This window comes from Hydra vulgaris, chromosome 10, assembly GCF_038396675.1.
Source record: "Hydra vulgaris chromosome 10, alternate assembly HydraT2T_AEP".
Classification (NCBI taxonomy): Eukaryota; Metazoa; Cnidaria; class Hydrozoa; order Anthoathecata; family Hydridae; genus Hydra; species Hydra vulgaris.
This window is the reverse complement of record NC_088929.1, coordinates 13,858,237-13,881,981: the sequence shown is the minus strand read 5'-3', so window position 1 is coordinate 13,881,981 and position 23,745 is coordinate 13,858,237. Positions and strand designations below refer to the sequence as shown.

Genomic DNA, 23,745 nt, shown 5'->3' with positions numbered 1-23,745 from the left:
CAGCAACAAACAAATATTTATTTTAATTTTTATTGTAAAATTAAACAATGAACAACATCAATTCTTCTTGAAACTAAAAATTTATCAGCTCTAATTTGCTTGCAGACCTTGCTCGAAAGACCGCGTGGAATATAAAACCGTGAGTAGAAAAGCCTAGTAATTACTTTAAAAAAGAAAGTGAAACAACACTACTACTACTATTAAAATATATTCTTCTAAAATAACCAGATTAATATATTTAAGAGTTAGTTTAACAACGACTATAGAGATTTTCCCAGTGGGCCCAAGACATGTTGGAGAAATCTAAAAGATGTCTTGTACCCTCTTGGTTAGCTTCCCCCATCACACACACATAAACATATATATATATATATATATATACACACATCTATGCAAACAACTACACACTTACATTTGTATGTGCACACATGCATGCACACACACACATTCACTCACTCACATATTTAGGGGAGAGTGGGGCACTATAATATACTTTTGGTTTTGCTTTGTAACAATTTTTTTTAACAATTTTTTTTTAAGCTATTGTTGCATTTTGTAGATGAAATATAAATCTACTAAATTAAGTTCATTTATTACCAAAATATTACAGGTTAAACATTATGGATGTTACCTTGAGGCCATACCGCTGCGTGTAAGATTAACAATTTATACATATCAGATACAGACTGATATTTTTTTCTTTTTTATGAATTTAACCCTACAATCCTTAATTCAGAATTCTTAACAGAAACCAAGGAATTTTTGTAATCATTGAGTACAACATTATGAAAATCATAACTTACGCTGTTTGTTATTTTTGGAAGTTATTGACTTTTGGTAAAATACGGAATTCTATTTACTGCAAGCGAGTTAGCTGCTTTTTAGCAAATAAATTTAGAAGATGAACTGAAGTTGCTTTGAAAAGGTAATGACAATAACTTTACTTAGGTAAAAATTTTATGAATATGAGCAACCTTCGGAATTAGGGCCGGCATTCGGCAATGCCGACCTAACTGGCAACCTTAACAGCAATGTCGATCAACAACAGCAATTCCGACCTAACTGGCAACCTTAAAGTGTTTAAGCTCGGCAAAAAATTGCCAACTTTGTTTCTATGTTTTATGGTATTGTCACGGAGAAAACTGTCCGCGGAGTAAGTTGTCCGATCGGACATTTTACTCCGGAGTAGAACGTCCTAGTTTGTCCTATCCGTCCGTCTAGGACAATTTACTCCGGAGCAAACTGTCCTACGTTGGAGTAAACTGTCCTACTTTTTTGCGAATTATTTACTTCGGACCGATCGAGCGATGTGTCTTAGCGTTTGTTTAAACGTTGGTTTGAGAACTCGCGCATTATTCTGCGTCATAAAGAAAACTTTAACACTTTATATACTAAGCATAATATTATTATAATTAATATAGTAATATTATGCGTCATGTAACTTATACAAATAAACCTGAAGCTTGATAGTTCACAAGGTCATTTTTTTACCGGTTAAAAAGTTTAAAAAAATTAAAAGAATGTTAACACTGACATGTTTAAATCTTTATATTTCGTTTAAGGTTTAAGTTAAAAGCAGTGAAAAATAAAAATTATGTTTTTTATGTTATCTTGTTTGAAATTTATTCTAGATTCAGAATTAGAGCCGTAACCACAAATTTGATATTAGGGATATTAGGATACTAGGGCCCTAGGGTTCTTTAAAAGGAGGAAGGGGATAAAAAGTTTGTTAAAATTATTTTATGTATATGTTTTTCCTTTATAAGTATAATTTAAATTTTTTTTTGAGGGGCTAAGGCTCCCCCGGTGGTTACGGCTCTGAGAATATATTTACATTTATATAATTAGAATGTATATATTCAATATTATAAGAATAATTGATTTTTTTAAAGTGAAGTTTTTTCAGCTCCAATAGCAACGCCCATAGCAAAGGCAATTTCCTGATTTTTAGTAAACTAAATTTTTTATTTAGTACCTAATTTTTTTTGCAAACTTTATTTCAATTTATTTAGTACCTAATTAACTTTTAGCACATATTACCAACATATATTTTTTAAATGTGTTTTAAACAGAATTCTTTTTTTTGACCTTGTACAAAACATAAAATTAAAAATGAAAACTTAAAATTTTCATGGTGTACTCTTCTACAATTACTTAAGGGATTGTAGCAGAATCACAGTAAACTCATGATTATATTTTAAGTTTTGAACAATTATCTTAAATAAAAAATGGATTTTTTCTTTTTGCTTTAACTGCTTAAATCTGCCATTATGATAGAAAAATTTTTATGGAAAATTTCCAGTAAAAACGTTTTAAAACATTGTAGTGCTTGTTCTTCTAAGGTGATAAGTAAGATAATTACTATGACAAAAACAAATAAATTACTTTCTCTGCTCTTTGCTAGAAATAATCTCAATCCATAAACCCTTCTTTGCCATATTTTGTTATTGATTACCTTCCATTCTAAACCTGGAAAACATATATTCTCTATTCATTGGGAGTACAACTAATGGGATAGACCCCTTTAACTAAGTAAATATTAACATTGAGAAAGTCTTGTTCTTCTTTTTCATCATTTACTTAATCCATTTTATTTAAGAAACTAAAGTATTTTAACATTATTTATTTTTAAACAACAATAATAAGCTAAAGCAGTTGGAAACAGCTTTAGTTTGTCACTATTCTATTAAATAAACCATTCCATTAATGAAACACAACTGTATAAACAATGATGATATGTTTGCTTGATTAGATAAGGTATACTTTGTTGGGTTTAAGAAATAGTACAACATAGATATTATAGTAGAGTAAAAAAGTGTAAATAAATAATGGTACAAAACAGCAATAAGATATTATCGAACTACAGTTAAATCATATTTTGCAATGTTACCTGAAAATAAAACTAATCCTACCTTTATTGAGTTGAATTCAATTTTTCCTTAACTGTTGGTGAATGATTAATAAAGTAAACTTAAATTCAAAGAAGTTTACCAAATTAAAACCATATTTCAACAGTAGGCAAACTAAAATAAAATAATGGCAAAGTTAAAATCAATGAAATAATGGAATAAAAAAGAATCATTTCTTTAAATATAACTGATAATAAAAATAAATCAAAAACTACAAGTCTTTCAAACCTTATAACAAAAAACTTCTTCAAACTCTAATCATAAATAAAAAAAAATAATAATAATAAATCCAAATAAACAAATAAAGCTCCAGCATAAAGAAATGATTCTTTTTTATTCCATTATTTCATTGATTTTAACTTTGCCATTATTTTATTTTAGTTTGCCTACTGTTGAAATATGGTTTTAATTTGGTAAACTTCTTTGAATTTAAGTTTACTTTATTAATCATTCACCATTATTTGATGGAACATTAACAGAAGTTGTATGTCTACTATCAACCGTACTACTTACCTTACTACAAGTAAGAAGATATTCTTGAAGAGAATCAGCCTCTGGTGTTAAGGTTTTGCTTCCACTTCTATATGGTTTGATGTGGGAACCATTAACTTTCTTCTCCTTCAAGGTGGCTATCTTTTGTAAGAGATATGATCCTTTTCCTAAATTTTTCACGATAAAGAAAGGTCCAAGCCATCTGAAATCTAATTTGTCTTCTTTCCTTTTTTTTTCTGCGTAAAATCCTTGATAAGGACTTTGGACCCGATGGCATAAACAAATGGATTTGCATGCTTCTTGTTATAATTTTCTTTCTGCTTTTCATGAGCCGTTTCAATGTTTTGTTTAGCTTTTTGCAGCAGATTTGATCTAAAGTATAAACAATTATTGTAAAACTTCAAAATATATTTATAATGAAAGAAAAAAGAATATTTTGCATATCAAAACTCTAAGAAAAAACCTTGAAAAAAATCAAACTGTTACATTAATGTTCTACAATCATATTTTAACAAACCAGTAAATGCTTTATACCTTTCCTCAATTATTTTATTCATAAAATGTTGGTTGCTTTCAGGTCTTATGTTAAAATTAATTAACAATGATTGAGGAGATTCTTCTGCAACTTCTAATTCTCTAGGAAGTATGGGCTTCCTTCCAAAAATTAACTCAAAGGGAGTGTATTTTAGAGACTCTTGCCTTGATTATTGTATGCAAAAATACAAGCATTCAAATGAGTATCCCATGTAATGTGGCGATCATTGCAAATTTATACAAGCATTAACTGGATGGTTTGATTGAACCGCTCATCTAAACAATTAGCCTAAAACACAAGATGATTAAATCCAAGATTTTAAAAATAGACAGCTCTTATACACAAACTGAATTCAAATTTTTAAACCTGTGGATGATAGGGTGTGGTAAAATGATGTTTCATATTTAACATTAAAGACATTAGTTCCTTGTTTATTTGGTTGTAAAACTCTGTGTCTTTGTCAGAGGTAACAACTTTTGGTATACCCATTTGCATGAACAACTGAAATATTTAAAAAATTCTTATATCTTCAAAAAAAATTTTCAAATGCAATCAGATAACAATATTTAAATTTACCTTATACAATTCTATTGCAACGCTGCTTGCTAATTTTGATTTTAGGGGAAATGCTGCTACCCACTTTGTGCAATAATCAGAGATAGTAAGAATATATTTATTTTTATCAGATGTTTCAGGAAGTGGTCCAACTAAATCAATTCCAATATGAAACCATGGTGACTGTACTTTAATAGGATGAAGCTCTGGACTAGTTTTTTCGAATTTTCGCATATTTATGTGCTGACACTGTTCACAGCTTTTAACCTATGTTATGTGTAACTTGCAAATTACAAATTCTAGCATATGGTATATATTAATATTTTGATGTCACAGGACTTAAATTTAGAACTATTTAAGAACATACTTTAAAAAAATTTCACATAATACAATATATAATATATGTATATATTATACATTATGGCATTATAAAAAAATAGATACACATTGGTTACAGATATGATAGCAATACTAAAATATGTATCAGGTAGTAATTATACTTATATTCTATAAAAGTGTTATTATTTGTAAAATAGATTGACATTTTGAACAACTTAAAGTTTTAAGAACTTGTTTCAAATCTTCTATCATTCAATTATTAAAATTATCTATATATTTTAAAACATAACATGGTATTATATATATATATATATATATATATATATATATATATATATGTATATATATATATATATATATATATATATATATATATATATATATATATATATATATATATATATATATATATATATATATATATATATATATATATATATATATATAAATGCCATATTAATATTGATAACAATGATGCAATATACATACAACATAATCTACATCTTTGAAAATTCCTGGCCAGTCAAAACATTCTGACACCTTGTAAAAAGTTTGTATTCTACCAAGGTGACCAGCAGTAGGTTCGCTATGACAAAAATAAGCAACTTAGTTTCTTTGCTCTTTGCTAAAGATCACTTCCAACCATATGTCATTCTTTGTCTTGTGATGCAGTTTATCATCCTCCATCCTAAACCTGTAAAGTATAAATAATTATTTATGTATTATTGGAACTGCTTCTAATAATCAGGGCCGTACCAAGGGCATTATTCTGTTCATCCATTTTTAAAATTAATTTTTAAAATGATGGTACAAACTCAGCCGCAATTCATAAAATTACACTATTCTCTAGGTCGGACAACTTACTCCAAGCTAAGACATTCTACTCCTGAGTAAAATGTCCGCTCGGACAGTTTACTTCAGAGTAATTCCATGTCAAAACAACCAATTTTTTTTTTAAATGCAACCCTATGTCTTTGGATTTTTTTTATATTTTTACCATAGTTAGTACATTATAAAATAAGATAAATCCCAAAATTTCAAGGTTAAACTCCCAATGGTTCGTGAGTAATGGTTGTTTTAATTTTTGCTACTATTATTGTTTTGGTCGTTTTCCGCCATTTTTAAATTTACATTTCTCCTTATAAAACCAAGTCTATAAACATTTGAGTTCTAAAAATAAGTGACTTAGTTAATTTCTAGGTGAGGAATTTGAATATATAAATAAAAAACTCATTTTATAATTAAAAAGTACCTAAATATCAATTATAAATGTTAAAATAATGGACACCTGCCCCAGTAAAATTTTTAGGTGTGCAGTAAATTTTTCAAGCCTAAAATTTCAAATTAGATCATTGTATGTTTGAAGAACATTGTGTGAAAAAATCATTTCTGTCAAATACATAGTTTAAAAATTAAATGAAAAATATTACAAAATAAGCAAATATAGCATATTTCGCTTATCGTAGTATTCAAAATAAATAAAAATAATTATGGTTACTCTATTTAACATTAAAATTATGTTATTAGTATTTAGAGTGCTTTTCTATTATCTAATTCTCAGTTTTATACAGCCTAAAGTTTTTTTGATAAATCTTTTCAAACTTAAAACTTTAATATTCCCTGAAAACATAACAAAATTATTTTAACCTGGTTACAGGTGATGATAAAGATAGCAATGATGCATTCCTGACTAGCGATGCTAGCCATTTTTACGTATGTCTTTAGCGATTTTACGTAAGCAGTAAGCAATTTTGGTTAAGTAATTTTTTATAATTTTTTAATTTTTAAATTTTTCTTTAAGCGGTAAGATAAAAGAAGTAATTGATTTTAAAAAAAAATCACATTAACTTTTGAATGATATTTATGTAAGAATATTTGTTACAAAAGTTTGAATGGCATATTATGTGCTGTTTACTAATGAAAAAAACTCAAATAAAATTAAAAATTTTATTTTTATTCTATCTTATTTTATTTAAATGATTTTCTTTGCTTGAAAAATACTACTTCTTTAAGCTTGAAGCAAAGATCATAATAATATAATTAAATTCTGAAAAAAATATATGATTTAGTTTAAATTTAATTTAATAAAGATGTATAATAAAATTTAGATTTAAAAAATTTATAAATTAATTTTGATCCTAAAAAATATATTTAAGTTTATTAAAATTTAAGTTAATACTTAGGTTTAACTTAACTGTCAAATTTATTTAAAAATTTTACTAAATATTGTTCAATATTTAAATTTTATTTGTTTTTAAAAAAAATTAGCTCATTTTTATTGCAATTGTTTTTTCGGTTTTTAATTGTTTTTTCCTTCCTAAAATAAAAATTAAAAGTTTGTACAAAACATAAGTTAAACTTATTTTTAATATTTATTTTATATTTATAAATATTTTTTTAAAACAATATATATAGCGATATAATTTTAATAAATGATGTTTGGAAAAATAATCTTTGCTTTCACAACAAAATTGTTAATAAGATAATAAACTTTTAAAAAATAAAGTAAATAAATTAACATAATTTTTTTATTTGTTACTCTCTAATTTTCTTTAAATAAGAAATCATTTGTAGTTACAAAGCCGCATTTAGAAATTTAAGAAACAATCATTTAAAAATTCAAAAGTTCAATATACTTTACCTCATTTATGCAAATGTTGAGAAAAGAAAAAAAATTGTTAATATCAAACATTTTTAAAAATGCAATATTAAATTTAAATATTTAATATTAAAAAAAAATAAAAAGAAAAAACATTGCCTTCTAGTAATAATAAAAAAGAAGTTAAATAACATTTTACTCGTTTTGCTGTAATTAATATTATTGCAGTAATTTAAAAAAGTTAATGTCTTAAAAAAAAAAAATGAAGAAAATTTTATGACATCAAATTCACATTAGGCTATTGCATGATATATTATATATATATATATATATATATATATATATATATATATATATATATATATATATATATATATATATATATATATATATATATATATATATATATATATGTATGTATGTATGTATATGTGTATATATATATATATATATATATATATATATATATATATATATATATTATTTATTGCTTTTTTTCATATTCAAGTACTTTTTCTTTGTTTTGTTTGCGCATTGCTTTATTTCATATTTATTATCTTATTTTTTTATTTTATATTTTTACTAGTTATTAGTTTTGTTTTTATATTTTTTATATTTATAATTTTTGTTCAACATAGTAGCATGATCACTTTGAGCATCAATCTTATAAACTGATAATTCATGGTTCAATTCCTGCTATAAGAATATTTATATTTTTTATTCACTTTCTTTTAGACCTTACGCATGGGTCACAATTTTTTTGTAAGAATCTGAGTTTATCTTTTTCTACTACTGTCTTTGTTTTGTTCTGAGCATCTGTTCAATATATCTTTTTAATTTTTTTATCCTTTCCCTCTTCCTAAATTTTTCCTTATTTCACTTGGGCTCAACTGTTTGTCTTGTTCTTTGATGCATACTTCTGCATTTTCTTAAAAGTGTGCATGTTTAAAAGCATTTACAACTAAGTTTTCTCTAAAGAATGGAAGTTTTTAAGAAAAGGCTTACACCAAGAAGATTAAAATATTCAGTATGTCAGTTTTTTGAAAAAAAATTGATACACTTATATTCAGTTGAGAAGTTTTCAAAAAAATTTGTTTTTTGTCTATTTAGCACTGTTTTATGGCCCTCTAAGATCACTGCCCAACTAATAAAGACAGTCTTTATTAGTTGGGCAGTTTGGATTTTTTTTTAAATCATTAATTTTTTTTTGTGTGTGTTTGTGTGTTTTTTTTTTAAATATGGTCACTCTCGTCTTTTTTTTTTATATACAAAATTGTTTTGTATTAAATCAGTGTAAATAATTATATCTACAATATTCTAACAGGTGTTTCTGGTGATCTTCATTTTGATGATGATGAAGTATTTACCATTGGTACATCTGAAGGTAGGAATCTACTCTGGGTTGCGGTACATGAAATAGGCCATTGCATTGGATTAGAACATTCAAACATTCGAGAATCCATTATGTATCCTTGGTATAAAGGATACATGGGAGAAGATTTCCCTTTAACACAAGATGATATTTATGGAATACAAACATTATATGGTATGACAGATTTTATCTTTTTGTATTATTTTGTTTGATGCTTTATTATTTATTTTCTCAAACTTTAAATTTCTTAAAATTCTTTTTCAACATAAATTACTTGAAACATTTTATAAGTCAAACATTTAAAACTTATAAATAAAAAATACATTAAATACTAATTAAATGTTTTTATATTTATATCAGGGATGCGGAGTCCCAAAAAGGACTCCGGACTTTAAAGTCACAAAAAGATTACTTCATCCTAGTTTTTGGTATCCAAGAGTTCTAAAAATATAAATAAGTTTATGGATTACTATTAGGAAAAAAATTAGGACTTTTAGGTTAGAGGAACAATCATTTTTTGAAACCAGAGTCCTTAGGTATAATGGCGGCAAGGACTCCAGGACTCTGGGCTTAAAAACAATAAGTTTCAAGTCATTAAATCTCATGAATTTTTTTCTTATAGCAGATCATAAGTCAACAAACATGTTTAGAGCTTCTGGACACTACAGACTTGGAAAAAGTAGAGTTATAAAGTCGGAGTCCTTTTGGGACTCCGCGTCCCTGATTTATACAAATTTTACATTTGAGTTGATTTGAGATTTATACAAATTTTACATATACAAATTTTACATTTGAATAAATATAAATATTGTTATTTTAATTATGCATTTTATTAAATTAGAATTAATAAAGTGTAACTAAAAAAAACTAGTAAAAAAAATACCAGGAACATTTTTTAAGAAGATATGTTTCCTGAAAAAAACTCTTAAATCTTACCTTTTTTTTTCTCAATCTTATTCTTTTCTTAATCTTACTTTTTTTAAAGAAAAAAATTTTTTTTCAAATCCTTATTTAATTACTCTTCTTTTGATACCCTAATTTAAAAAAATAAATTTTTGGTCATACCAGCGGGATAATACTTTTCCAAGGCAAAGTTACCAAGTTCAAAAATTTTTAAAACTATTTCCCATAAATTAAAAACTACTCTTTTTTACAATTTGAAAAAAAAGAAAAAATTAACACACCCTATTGTAGAGACTTTAATTTTATTAAATTAAATGTATTTGTTAAAGACTTTACTTATATTTATATTGATGTATAAGAGTTTTATTTAAACATTTTCATAACAATTTTTTTTAATAGTATGGTCTGCAATGGCCATTATGAAATATTAGTTTTATTATTCATCAGTTTTGATGAGTTTTATATGAAGTAGTAAAAAATTTTATCTTATATTTATCTTTTATATTTTATTTAGTATTTTACTTTAGGTTCCAAAAAGCGCGTTACAGATCAAGTAACTACTACAGTATTGCCGGTTGCTACCGGCAGTGGCAAAGATTTACTACCTTCTTGTTCAATGAAAGGTGCTGTGTTCGATAGAGTGACTGGAATCACATATATTTTCAATGGAAAAAATTTATATAAAATTGATCAGAACTTACAAAATGTTGATGGTCCATTTAATGTTGAAAAAATTTTACCTGATGTTAAAAGTATTGATTCAGCGTATGTTAATAGCAAATCTGAAATTGTTTTTTTCAAAGGAACAAGGTTTTACTGACTTATAAATATCTTTTTTGTTTTGAATTAGTTTTTGTCTATTATGGTATAATAGGGTAGGGTTCATACATTAGGGTATGTAATTTCAAAAAAGTTATATTCAAAAAATATTAAGGTTTTATATGCATTAATAAGAAACATAACCTTAAGTTTTGTTAAATTTTAGTGCTAACTACATTTTTTTTAATTTTTAATTTTACTCTTTATGGCTATTCTACAAACTACTTGGTGTACAAACTACACCCACAGAATGTTTAGCTCTTTTTGAATAATTTTTTTCTGCCTAGAGTCGAACAGTTTTATTTTTAATTATTTTAAGTATTCTATTTATTGCTATGTAAAGAAAAAATTTGAAAAATTCTGCTTATATGCGTAAAATATGTAACAATATCCTCATAAAAACCCTTATATTTTGTTGCAAAATACATTTATGGGCTTCTTACACTTGGGGCAGTTTGGCGCCCTATTGTTAGACAACCCTATAATTTTTGTAATCCTTATAATACTAGCTTTCTTGTAAAATAAATTCATTTAAGGCACATATTTTGTCTATAAAAACAAAATTTGTGTTATGACTACTAATAGTATTAAAAAAAATATTTTTATTAAAATAATAATCTATTAACTATTAGATGTTTATTAAATAAAATAATATAAAACATAGGATGAATATTAAAACAACAACAGAATGTTATACTTTTTGAGCTCAACAAAAAGTAATAATTAAAAAATCGCTTTATTGTTTGAGTATAGTTTAGAAGTTTCTTTTTGTCTTTCTTGCTCCTATTAGCAGACATCAACTCACCACTAATGAATTGGGCTCTTCTGTAAGCTTTTCTTCTTTCTGATGTGTGGATATGTCCTGCAGCTTCTGTGACTAGCTGTACACACCTCTCAACTGATTGTGTATGTGAACTCCATTGGGGAACAACCATGGGGTTATTAATTAAATCTTTAATTATTTTAAAGATATTAGACAATATCTTTAAAATTGCATCTCAAAGTTAATTCTATTATATTATTGCTCCAGTCTATCAAGCTAAAAAGATTTTTAGCATCAATGTTAATATCAGGTGTTCTTTGATGTCTATGGCTATAAACACCAGTATTAGCATGCTTGTGATATTTTTCACGAAGCTTAAGAATAATTTCCACCGCTTGAACTCTTTCTACTCTCATTGCATATCATAGCTTTTATTACTTCAGGGCTAAGAACAATTAATGCAGACCTAACATCAATTTTTGTAAATGTGGGATTAATTTCAAGACTGTATTTAAGATTTATTTCAAGACTGTATTTCAATGCTGTATTTAACATATTTCCCAGTAGTCCTCACCACTTATTTCCACATTTTGTTCATCTAAGCTTATAATTAAATGTCTTAACCCTAACTCATTTGTGTGAAGATTGCACACAATCCATACTAATCTCTTTCTCAATTTTCTCTCCACCCATTGCATCACACCACCTTCCCAACCAGTATTTACATTTGTACTGTCTCCTCCTACAGCTTTTAGTTGTGTTCCTAAATTTCTTTCCACCAACCAGTTAACCAAGTGGTCTGCAATTACCTCAGCAAGTTGTGATTAGTCTTATCAGGAACAAAATAAAATAGATATCTACCACCTGGTTCAGTAACTACAGAACAATGTTCTTCCTTAGGAAGATCAAGGAAATACCTACCATCAAATTCCATTAATACTTTTGTATTATCTTTCCTGTCATCGAAAAAAGTACAGGAAACCACATATTTTCAAGATCTTTATCAAATTTATTATCTAATTCGATTGCTAACTTCTCTTGCGCCCTTTTAACCTTGCTGTGATCAATAATCATCAATGTATCATTCTTTGTTATAATTTTTGCATCTATAAGTGCTGCTGTTGCTATTTCTGCAGTTTCTTTTAAGCTAGTGTGATGCCTCATACTAGCAAGTGCAATGTTTGTTATGTCCGTTCTGTTATAAATTTTACAATATTATTGGAAGGTCCTAGTTCTCTAGAAATATTTGGCTCTGAGAAAACCTAATTTGTTTTTTCAATCTAAAAAATATACAAGAATTAAACTTTTTGTTATTATCATTAAGGTAATGTTTATAAAAAATTTAAAAAGTAAAAAAAAAGATATTGAGATTCTTTTATAAATCACTATATTAACATTTAATTTCTCCAAAAAAAGTTATACTTTTGATTATTTACTAACAAACATGTTTTATTATTACTTATTTAATCTGTGCAAAGCAATTATAATCTTCTGGAATCATTTGGTTGAGTTTTTCTTCTTTTTTAGATTTTTTAACTCTCTTTTCTGCTGATACTCCTTTTTTCTCGTTACAACTTGTTTTATTTTTGTTGATTCTATTGGTGGACAATATAGTAATATGCAAAACCTCCAACTTTGTGTCTCTGTGACTTGATAAAGCTGAGTTCTATAACAGGAATTTTATTTTCACGTACACACATACATTTAATATGTGCCTGCTTTTTACAGCCTTGATCACAACTATACTCTAAACAAAACATTATTAAACATTTACAGGATAAAATATTAACGAGTTTGTCGAATTTTGGAATGAAACTATCCTTTATTGATTTTTTTGCATTTCCAAGGCTAACTTTAACTGCAGTTTCCCACAGATACTTCAGTTTAGCTTTAATACTACATTCTTTTATAATTACTGGATGTAAAAACTTGCAATTAGCTTTTTTCCATTGAGCAGATAAAGCTAGAGTCATATCATTAACTAGTTATCGACTGTATTATTTCTTTTGTTAAGGTCACTGATCTCTCTCAAAAATATTCCATATTGTAAAATGTCCCTTGCAGTAGGGAACTCAGATGGTAAAAGGTGTTTTCCTTTTCCAACATATCTACTTATGTGAGTAGCTGATAAATTTCTTGTGATTTTTGGTGCCATTATTTTTATTAAATTATAATTTTTTAATAATCCAAGTAATTTTATGTTTAGTTTAATTTTATCAAACTAAGTGTTTATGTTTAGAAAAATATCTCCTTATAGGTCAGAGATAAATTTCTTCCACTTAAAGTTTAATTTAAAACAGAAAAACGAAATACATCATTGTTTTAAGGATTTTCAAAATATTAGCAAATTGAATACATAAAAACCCAAAAAAAAATGTAGCTACCATTATTTCACTATAAAATTTCTTTTTTAAAAAATATTGGGTTTTAGTCATCAAATTGACACACCCTATTCATACATACCAAAATTTCAATTGTATGATTCTAAATTTTTATTTAATTTAGAATTTCCATAGTTTCTACAAAATATTTTACCATTTCTAAATTAAATTTTAGGCACATTGTTCACCAAATTTTTAATTTTTTAGTTATTGAGGATTTTTTTCCATCTGCTTCTTAAAAATATAAAAACTGAAAGCGGTCAAATCATTGGAATGTACATGATATTATGAATCTTGCTCATCTGATAATTTTTTTTTTTAAGAAAACAAATTTAGCTTTATTAGTTAAATGAAAAGTGAACTGGGATAATATTTCATGGATGTAAGCTTTTAGTAATTTTTCTATATTTCTTCTTAACCTTGCTAACTAAAACCACCCCTGCTTCTGCAATACTAAAACAAATGTTACAGAAAAAGGTGATTCTATTTCAAAACAAAACAAAAAGTTTAACAATTCCTTTTTTCAACATCAGGCATAGCAAGCAAGGCACAGAAATTCAGTTTATTACATTCATCTGGTTTAAAACCAGTATAAAAACTGAATCCGACTTAGAAAAAGGACAAAAGCTCATCTTGACATCAAACCATGCTTTGATTGTTTCAATTTATGATATTGCAAGTGATAAATATAAAAAAACCATGTTTAACCCTACATCCAATAAGATAAAGACTACTGTAAAAATTTGTTTAGCAGAAGAACATGCCTTTGTTGTGTCCATTGCCCTTGATATTTGGTTGAACTTGGTTAACTCATCACAATTATTTAGGGATGAAAATTTAATTCATTTCAAATGACTGGAAACAAATGAGGTTTTGCTTGTCATGCTCTAAGTATGACAAACGTTGCACATCATTAATTATTTTTCAAAAGATTAACTAGGACAATATTTTAAAAAAATGATGTGACAATGCTGCTAATGATAAAGTAGCTTTAATAAACCAGGTTGTATCAATGAATCAGCTGGGTTTCTCAACCATTTAGTTTCAACTGGTTATCGAAAAATGAACTTTTTTCAATAGGTTCAGTTAGACCCCTGGTTTTAAAATGCAAAAACTTTTCACTTATGTCTCCCACTTAAATGGGTTGAAGAGCTCTACAAACAATCCCCCACAATTCTTTTGTTGCCGTCCTCAGGCATTGAGTTTTGATGGAAATGGAACGACTGAAATGTTTGTAAAAAAGTGATCAATATTTTGTGTATTTTTGAAAAAACTACTAAACTACTACCTGGAAGTGGTTCTTACATCAGTGCTTCCATCCCATTATGACAACTATATGAAGTCACTTAAAATTATAACTAAAAGAATGATTACAATAAGGCAAGCAATAAAAATTGCAATAAGATTGTTTTTAGGGTATGGAACAAACTAAGTACTATTCCATTGCAAACTCGCTTGACCCATGGTTTAAGAATTTTCTGTTCTCTTGATGCCTGAAATGCAGCAAAACATATTAGCACAACTGTTCTTTACTGTCAATTAATCCAACCAATTTTTTAAGAGTCTAATATTATGGGCTATTCTAATTTGATGAAAAGCATCATTGCTTAATATCAATCAACAATAGACTAAAGATCAAGTTCAATTTTGCTTATTAATTTATATCATCATTCTATTCATTTAAACTCAACTTTGTGTTATTATCTGTGTTATATTACATATGTTAAATTAAGTATATTATATTAAATATGTGATATATTAAATATGTTTTCAATTATACATATTATGGTGGTTTGTATATAAAAAAAAAAAAATTTTTTAACTTCAAATCACACAGCCTCTTATTTGGTAAGGTTTGATAAGAAATGTATATAGGTAAAAAAATTTTGTAAACTGATAATAGGACTCCCAAGCCCTATTTCGGAACCCTAAATTGATCAAAGTTTGTCTAAAAACCTAATCTTGAAATTCTATATTTATTTCATACGAAATCCTGCTATAAGTTGTTTAATATTACATCTAAAAACAAATAATGTAAAACTGGTGTTGCTCTATGCCGAGTTTTTTATGAAATGATTGTCGAAAAGTCAACAATTTCTATATCCTGCAACATAGTTGCAGATGAAGTTATGATTTTCTGGTTCAAGGCTAATACTTCTTCTATAGCAAAGCCTTATGTTCTAGCTAAGTTTAAGAGTATTCACCAACAGCATGTTAAAGTATTTTAGCACAAAAGTAAAAAATCTGCTGAACATAGAAGTATGAAAAAAATTCACCACCAAGATGAATACGCTTTTTGACATTGCCCATGTAAATGTCAAAACATTGCAAACAGTTGTTAAATATATAAAACGCAAGCATAAAGAAAAAAGGTACCAGGAATGACATAAAGAAAGTTAAGTTTTTTCTTCAGAACCATTAACAGATTACAATTCAGATTGCTCTTTAAATGAAAATTCTGACAGTGACACGTCAATTCAAACACAAAAAGCCTTCACATGTCTAAGCCTTTCACAACATTCTACTTTAAGCACTAGTCAGCTATTAATTATGGTATCCAAATGTATTCAAATACATTTGGATATCATAATTGATATTCTTGACAATCAACTCTTTAATGCAGCATTTGGTCTAATGCTGCAAATAAACTAATAAACAAAAACAACACCACAACAAGCAAAGATGGTTGTCACACAAGCCCTAGCTGCAGTTAGTAATGATATAAAAAGATTATATTTTCTCGTACCTCTTTAATGAAAGCTCAAACTACATCCAGTGAATCTTAGTAAGAAAAGATTTTCAACCTTTGGCTTCACAAGTTGCTTATTTTGATGGCAAAATATTGCCATAATTTGATGGAACCAGAGGTGCATGTCTGCCAATTGTTGTAACTGGCCTAGACATTAGAAATTATTAAGTATTCCTCAGATACCTGTTGGTACTGGTGCTTTGATTGGAAAGAAGGTAGTTGAGTTGATTCATGAGTGGCATGGTGTTAAGGACCATCTTGCAGTTCTTTGCTTTGGCATGACTGCAAGTAATACAGGAAGTCATAATGGGGCAAAAACTGTCAAACAAAAATCAATGAATTGAAGTGTTCTGTTTTAAGCCTGCCGACATAATATTCTTGAAAGCTGCATAAATGCAGTGTTCCATGCGTTTTTTGTATCAAAAAGACCAAACATTGAACTTTTTGGTAGACTGAAGTCCCAGTGGGAACTATTAGAAAAATCACAATTTGAACTACCTGAAAGTGATAAAAGTGGAACTGGGTACTGGAACTGAACTGGGATGTCTTACAAAAAAGCTTGAAAAAGAGTGGCTTGCTCTCTAGAAAACCTTATGTGGTGAAGAAATTAAAAAAATACTTGAAGGGAACTCAATCTAGCAATGATTATAAAGATTTCAGAAGGCTAGCACTTCTCCTTTTGGCAGCAGGTGATGGTACATCAACTATTTGCATTCCTCAGCCTTACCATTGTGCAAAATAGATAGCTAAAGATATATACTGTTTAAAAATTTTGGGTTTTCCTTAGCAGTTAAATGTCACAGAGAAAGAAGTTAGGATTTTAAGAAGAATATGTCTCTTCATAACCACAGTATATGTATGTTTCTGGTTTTCAGCTCCTTTAACAACAGAAGCACCAAAAAATGATATTTCTGTTGATGAAAAAGTGGAAATTGTATATGTCTTACAAAAAGAATCATTACCAGGTGACAACAGACTTGCTCCAAACAAGATTTATACTTTTTCTAAACTCTCTACAGCTAACTTTGTTACACGATCAATGAATTTGTTTGACTCTCTTAATCTACCTAAAGAACTCTTGACATCGTCTCTAGAAACTTGAGCTATTCGTGATGACTACAAGGCTGCATGTAAGATAATTCGTGCCATGAAAGTGATTAATTGTTGCACTAAACAAGCAATTAAATTGGACACTGACTTAACTGTTTTTAGTTTTAACAAAAAATGAGTCAATATCAGCTTTTTTACCAAAAAGTTGAGTACCATAGGAAGCATTTTTTAACTAAAGCTACAAAGAGACAGTTACCAAATCCCAAAAACAATTTAAGGTCAGCAATAAATTGCCGACCTTAAATTGTTACAGGTCAGCATGATGTCGGCAATAGTTTGCAGACCTCTAACACTTTTAGGTCAGCAATTAAGTTGACATTGTCGAATGCTGACCCTAATTCTGAGGGCTGTCTATATACATTCATATACTTGTCTATATACATTCGTATACTTGTCTTTACCCTAATAAGTAAAACCAATGCATGTAACACTAACAACAGTTGGTTTTAATACTTTTCAAAAATATGCCAATTTAGTCAAAAATAGGTTTCAAAAGGGCTTAAAAAGCAGTTTGTGTTGCAGCGTCCCTAGACTGGGTCTGGAATGGGTCTGCTATATACATTCTTATAATTTTTTTCACCCTTATAATTATAATACATTTCAAAAATATGTCATTATAGAAAGAAAAAAAGGCTCTAAAGGGCGTACAAAGTAGGTCCGGGGGACCACTTCCTATCACCAGTTTTCAAAAAACATTTAATTGAATACTTTTCTTATTAAATCTCACAAATGATAAGGTGCGCAATATCAAATTTAAAAAAAAGATTTTTTTAGGCCACCCTAATGCATATTTATGTATTTATGTGTATATGTTTTTGCTTATATATGTATATTCTTTCATAGTTATTACATTTACTCAAATTTGTCAGAACTGGTTCTTCTTGAAAAAGGCTCCATTTTTAAAAAATTTATTGGCCTAAGGAATGACACAAAAAAAATTGATGCTGCTTTTATATGGCCAGGTAATGGAAAAACGTACTTATTTTCTGGAGATCTATTTTATCGGTTCAGCGACTACTCAAATATTGTATATTATGACTATCCTCGAGAAATTAGTAAATTCTGGGGCAATGTACCATCACCAGTTGATGCTGTTTTTGCTTGGAAGAATGGAGTAACATATTTCTTTAAGGGTAAGTAAGTTTCTGAATATTTTTTTATATTTAATCATAAAAGCTGTTAACCTAGAAATACACAAAAACCTTGTTTTTATTAACTTGAATGTTTTTAATTTAATTTGAGTGTTAGTGGGCTTGTTATCATCATCGTCATCATCATCGTCATCATTGTCATCTTTGACTTCACTAGCAATCATTCAACTTGTGCTCTTACTGTGTTTATGGTTTACCATGTTTTATTATGCCACTCATTAAAAAAGATGACTCATTAAGCCACTTCTAATACTTGTGAGACATCTTTTCTTTAAATTTAGATTTCTTATGTTATTTATTGCATTTCTTAATTTAACCTAGTTTTTTGTATTGAATTGTCTTACACAATTACTATTACATAATCTTTAATTTTGGTGTTTTAAAATAGATTACGTTTAAAATTTAACCTAAAATTTAAGTTTTTATTCTTAAGTATTAAACAAATTACTAGAAGTTAACAATAATTAATCAAACCCAAAATTAAAGAATTCGCTTCCAACAAGGCTGCAACCAAACACTATTTAAATTAAAACAAAAAAAAAAACGGTTAACAGAAGACTTAAACATAAATTGTATGAGTTAGAAAAACATATTCAGAAGAATTCCTAAGAACCAATGTTCGGGAATTGATATGCAACTAAGCACCAATGTTCAACGAATAAATATGTATCTAAGCACCAATGTTTGGGAAATAAATATGTAACTAAGCACCAATGTTTGGAGAATAGATATGTAACTAAGCACCGATGTTCAAGGAATAAAGATGTAACTAAGCACTAGTGTTCGGGAATGAGTATGTAACTAGCAGCTTTTGGTTTCAGCTCTTATTCTCTTTAAAGAATTTGAAAAAACTTGGAAATATTCAGACTCATAGAGACAATCTTTTTTATCAATCAAAAGCACAGAACATTTTTTGGTTGCAACTTTTTATGATCCAAAATCTAATAGAGAATTATAAAATATATCATAAAAATTGGCATCTGATACTCAAGCTCCATACTGTAAAAATAAAACATTTTATGTCTCATGTCAAAAATTATTTCGGAATTTCAAATTACAACTGAATCATATAAAGTTTTTTTCCAAAATAAAAATAAATGAAGTGTTAAATGATTTTTAAATAATATTTTTATTGGCTTTGCAAATAAAAATATAACAAAAAAATGCTTTCAGTAAAATCAAGTTATCATTAACTAGTGTGTGAGTGGGAAAAAACTACCTGAAGCCATCCCCAACATCCATAGATGTTAGCAAAACTGTTTATAGTTGTATGTCTGTCATACCTTAAGTTAGTAATCATTCATTTTTTATTTTAAACAGATTACTACGTATTACTTTTTGCACTGCCCTAACAGTCAGAACTTGTATGGAAAAAATTAACTTTAATGTACTGCTTAGTTTGATCACCACATTTGAATTCAAATGTATGTACTTGGTCTTGATCAGACAAGGAATTAGCCTATGTTTAAATAAAATCTATAAATAGTTTTAAGCATGCACTCTTCAGGGTCTAACAATTTAGGGAGGTGGGGGGGGTTATAATGGAGGGTCAGATATATATCTAACAACTAATAATCAGGGAGTCGTGTTAAATAATATATGTTTAAATTTTTAAATAGCTTTAAATTTTTCAAAACATAATGATAAAGAAGTTAATTTTTACTTCTTTCTATCTTTATGTTCTATAAAATGTCTTATAGAAACAAAAACAAAAAAGATTACAAGTTTTTGAAGAGGTTTTTGAAAGTGTTGTCTGTGTCAGATTTTCACAACACAGATTAGCCAATTTAAAAAAAATAATAAAAACTAATTAAGTATTAGTGCTATATACATTAAACTTTGCATAGGTACCAATATGAGGTCTCTACTTTCTATGAAGATGTTTTTTTATGTGTATATTAATATGCTATGGGTATTTAATTTTGCATAGCAACAACCCATTTTTGATAGTTGCAGATTTTTTATGTATGCTATATAGACTAAATTTGGCAGTGCCATTATTTTTTTATTTGGTTGCTATGGATACTTAATTGTGTATAGCAAAAAGTTTTCTCTAACTGTAGAGTTTACTTTTATGCAAAGTTCATAACTTATTTACTAAAAGTTTACAAAAAATTCAATTTTTTAATAATCCAGGATCTTTCATTCCATGGTGTTGTAAATAAATGTATGTGTTGTAAATAAATGTATGTGTTGTAAATAAATGTATGTGTTAACTTATTAATTTATCTAAATTACAGAGTAAAAAAAAATTTAGTTAACAATATAGTACCATTGATAGTATTTCATGTAAAATCTAGCTGTATGTGTTTAGATTCCCTTTATTAATTTTCATCATGCTCACAAACACTTGAGTCGGAATAACATGAAACATTTTTATAAATTCAAAATTGAGTCATGTGATTTTAGAAAACAATTTTACATTTTGAAAAGCCCTTCAGGAAGTGTTTCCATCATTAAATAAACTAGAGTCATCAGCATTGGGTCTATTGACAATCAGTCCCATTTTCTCTTAAAAAGCAAGTCGGAATTTTTTCTTTTGCACTTCAATTTGTTGCTCGTCAGCTGAAATTCTTGATAACCTCCGCTTGTCTAGCAGCGTGTATGCAATGTGAATTAAATATTTAAATGCTCATAACAGAATTGAGATCCTTTTTCGCAATCCATATTAAATGTGCTCCTTCAGTAACACCAGTACCATTTAAATATACATACATACATACATACATACATACATACATACATACATACATACATACATACATACATACATACATACATACATACATACATGCATGCATGCATACATACATACATTCATACATATAATGTGATGAGTCAGTTACATCTGACAATGGACCTTGCCATCAGTTGTAGTATTTTTCAATTATATGATCAACATCAATATATACACAATTAAGTAGGACAACTGAGAGTTTGCTGTATTTAAGCTGTAATTAAGTAAGACAGCTAAGAGTTAGCGTAATTATTTCATTTTTTTAATATCTGCTTCTTTCCACAACGATTGTCTGCAGTTTCATTAAAATTTAAATTGCCAAGGCCGACAATACAAAATGGTTAATTGCTTGTATTCAGAGAATAGTCTTTTTACCATTTACGATAGATGATAGCTTTTAAAGCATAAGGAATGCAATAAACAGAGACTCACTCTCTAGATTCTTACATTTATCATCACTTAATGTTTCATCTTTGAGTAGATTTTCCGTCTATTTGAGCTATCACAACCAGCTTTGTATATTAAAATAGCTCTAGTACATTACTTCTTGTAATGTGATCCAGCTGATCACACTACAACAAGACTTATAGAAGTGATGGAAGGAAGAAGAAATGTAGGAGAAAGGGTCATAATAAGCTCCAAAGGGGTTACGAAAAAACTAAGTTAATAAACTTTGAACAAATTTTGTAAATATGTTTTAAAATTTAATTTGTATGTGTTTTTTTTTCTTTACTAAATAGGAACTGGTTTTTACCGCATGACTGACAAGGTAGAAATAGAAAAGTATTACCCAAAAGCCATTTCTGGCGCGTGGATGAAATGCGTAAATTGAGTTTAACAGCAACACGCGTGTTTTATCTGGCTGAAGTTTATATTCTAGTATATAATACTTTTCTATTGATTTTATGATTCTCCAGTGACGTACCCAGAATTCTTTTGATTAGAAGAGGTTGGTGATCCTTCCTGGTAAGGGCAAGGATGGATGCTATAAATCTCTATAAATTATTATTATCTTATAAATTTGTTTTAAATTTTATAATTTACTTTTTTTTTTAATTTTAAAAACTTTTGTTTTTCGTAGAGTATTTTTGAAGGAATTATTTAGTCAACTATTTTTTGCTATGTATTTTATATATTTATCAAAAACTTTTATAGAATCAGTATAGGAGTTTTTTCTATTAACCAATATTTTTTATTATTTTATTTTCTAGCTATATTATAAATTTTTTTATGTTTGTACAGACGCAGAAAGTTTCTAAATAAAGAAATATTTTTTAGTCATTATTGAAAAAATTTTGACAATTTAATCTTGCGGTGTCTAAAAAAACCCATATACATGCTATAAAGGAATCCAAATGAATTTACAATTTTTTTTCAATTATTCCCGATTAAGTCTTATTATGTCTACTTTGTTAATATTATTATGACAAGTGAGCCCCTGAGATGCATAGTGGTATAAGTCACTCATATCTAGTTTTGAGAAGTCTGACTAATATCACTATGGCTGTGAACAAAAACAGCTGTTTAGTGAGGAGCATAACAAAAAACAGTCCCAGCATCATTATCGATATCATTAGACTTACACCACTCTGCCATGTAATAGAATAAACAAAATGCTAACCATTGGTGGCAATAACTCAAAATATTGGAAAAAGTGACTTATACCACTATGCATCTCATGGGCTCAATTATGCCTTTAGGCCGTTTTTAGGTCGTTGACCAAGAAAAAAAATTTAAAAAAAAAAAAAACTTGACTATTTCTTTTTTAATTTATTTTCTTTATTAATTATTTTTTTTTTTTTTAATTTATTATTTTTATTAATTAAAATTATTTTTTTAATTTATTTAATTATTTAAAAAAAAACTTTTTTAAAAAATAATTTTTTCCGCAATAATAAACTAAATAGTCCCAATAATTAATTTTTGTTACTAGATAGCACAAAATTTTATGAAAAAATTATGAACAATAAAAAAAGTGTAAATATAGCACCTAAAGACCAGATTTTAGCTTAGTTATATAGAAATAAAGGCATTATTTTATTTTCTAGCTATATTATAAATTCTTTTGTAAAAATTTTTAAAAAATGTTAAAAAGTTTTCGTATTTTAAACCAATTTTGTTGCGCGTAAAGTGAAAAGTTTCAATTTGAAAAAATTTTAATATAAAAATTTTCTAGAAACCTAACTTTTTAGCTCAAGTCCTTTTTAACAACATAACCCTTTTAGTTGGTTCTGCTTTTTTTTTATTGGAGCCATTGTTTTCTCCATACTATTAAAATATATTTTTTTATTTTTTAAAATTATTAAAATGTTTTCTCCATACTATTAAAAC

At 27.4% G+C, this 23,745-nt stretch overlaps 1 protein-coding gene across 1 annotated transcript in view; it reads left to right on the top strand.

Annotated features, from left to right (window-relative positions):
* Positions 1 to 22,707, top strand: part of LOC100203385 (matrix metalloproteinase-2) — a 47,579-nt gene extending 24,872 nt beyond the window's left edge. Inside the window, exons 4-7 of the mRNA XM_065807302.1 lie at positions 8,754 to 8,975; positions 10,232 to 10,514; positions 18,370 to 18,659; positions 22,155 to 22,707. Coding sequence (XP_065663374.1) covers positions 8,754 to 8,975; positions 10,232 to 10,514; positions 18,370 to 18,659; positions 22,155 to 22,246 — 887 coding nt within the window. The 3' untranslated portion in view covers positions 22,247 to 22,707. The remainder of the gene's footprint in view (positions 1 to 8,753; positions 8,976 to 10,231; positions 10,515 to 18,369; positions 18,660 to 22,154) is intronic.
* The last annotated feature ends 1,038 nt before the right edge of the window (positions 22,708 to 23,745 follow it).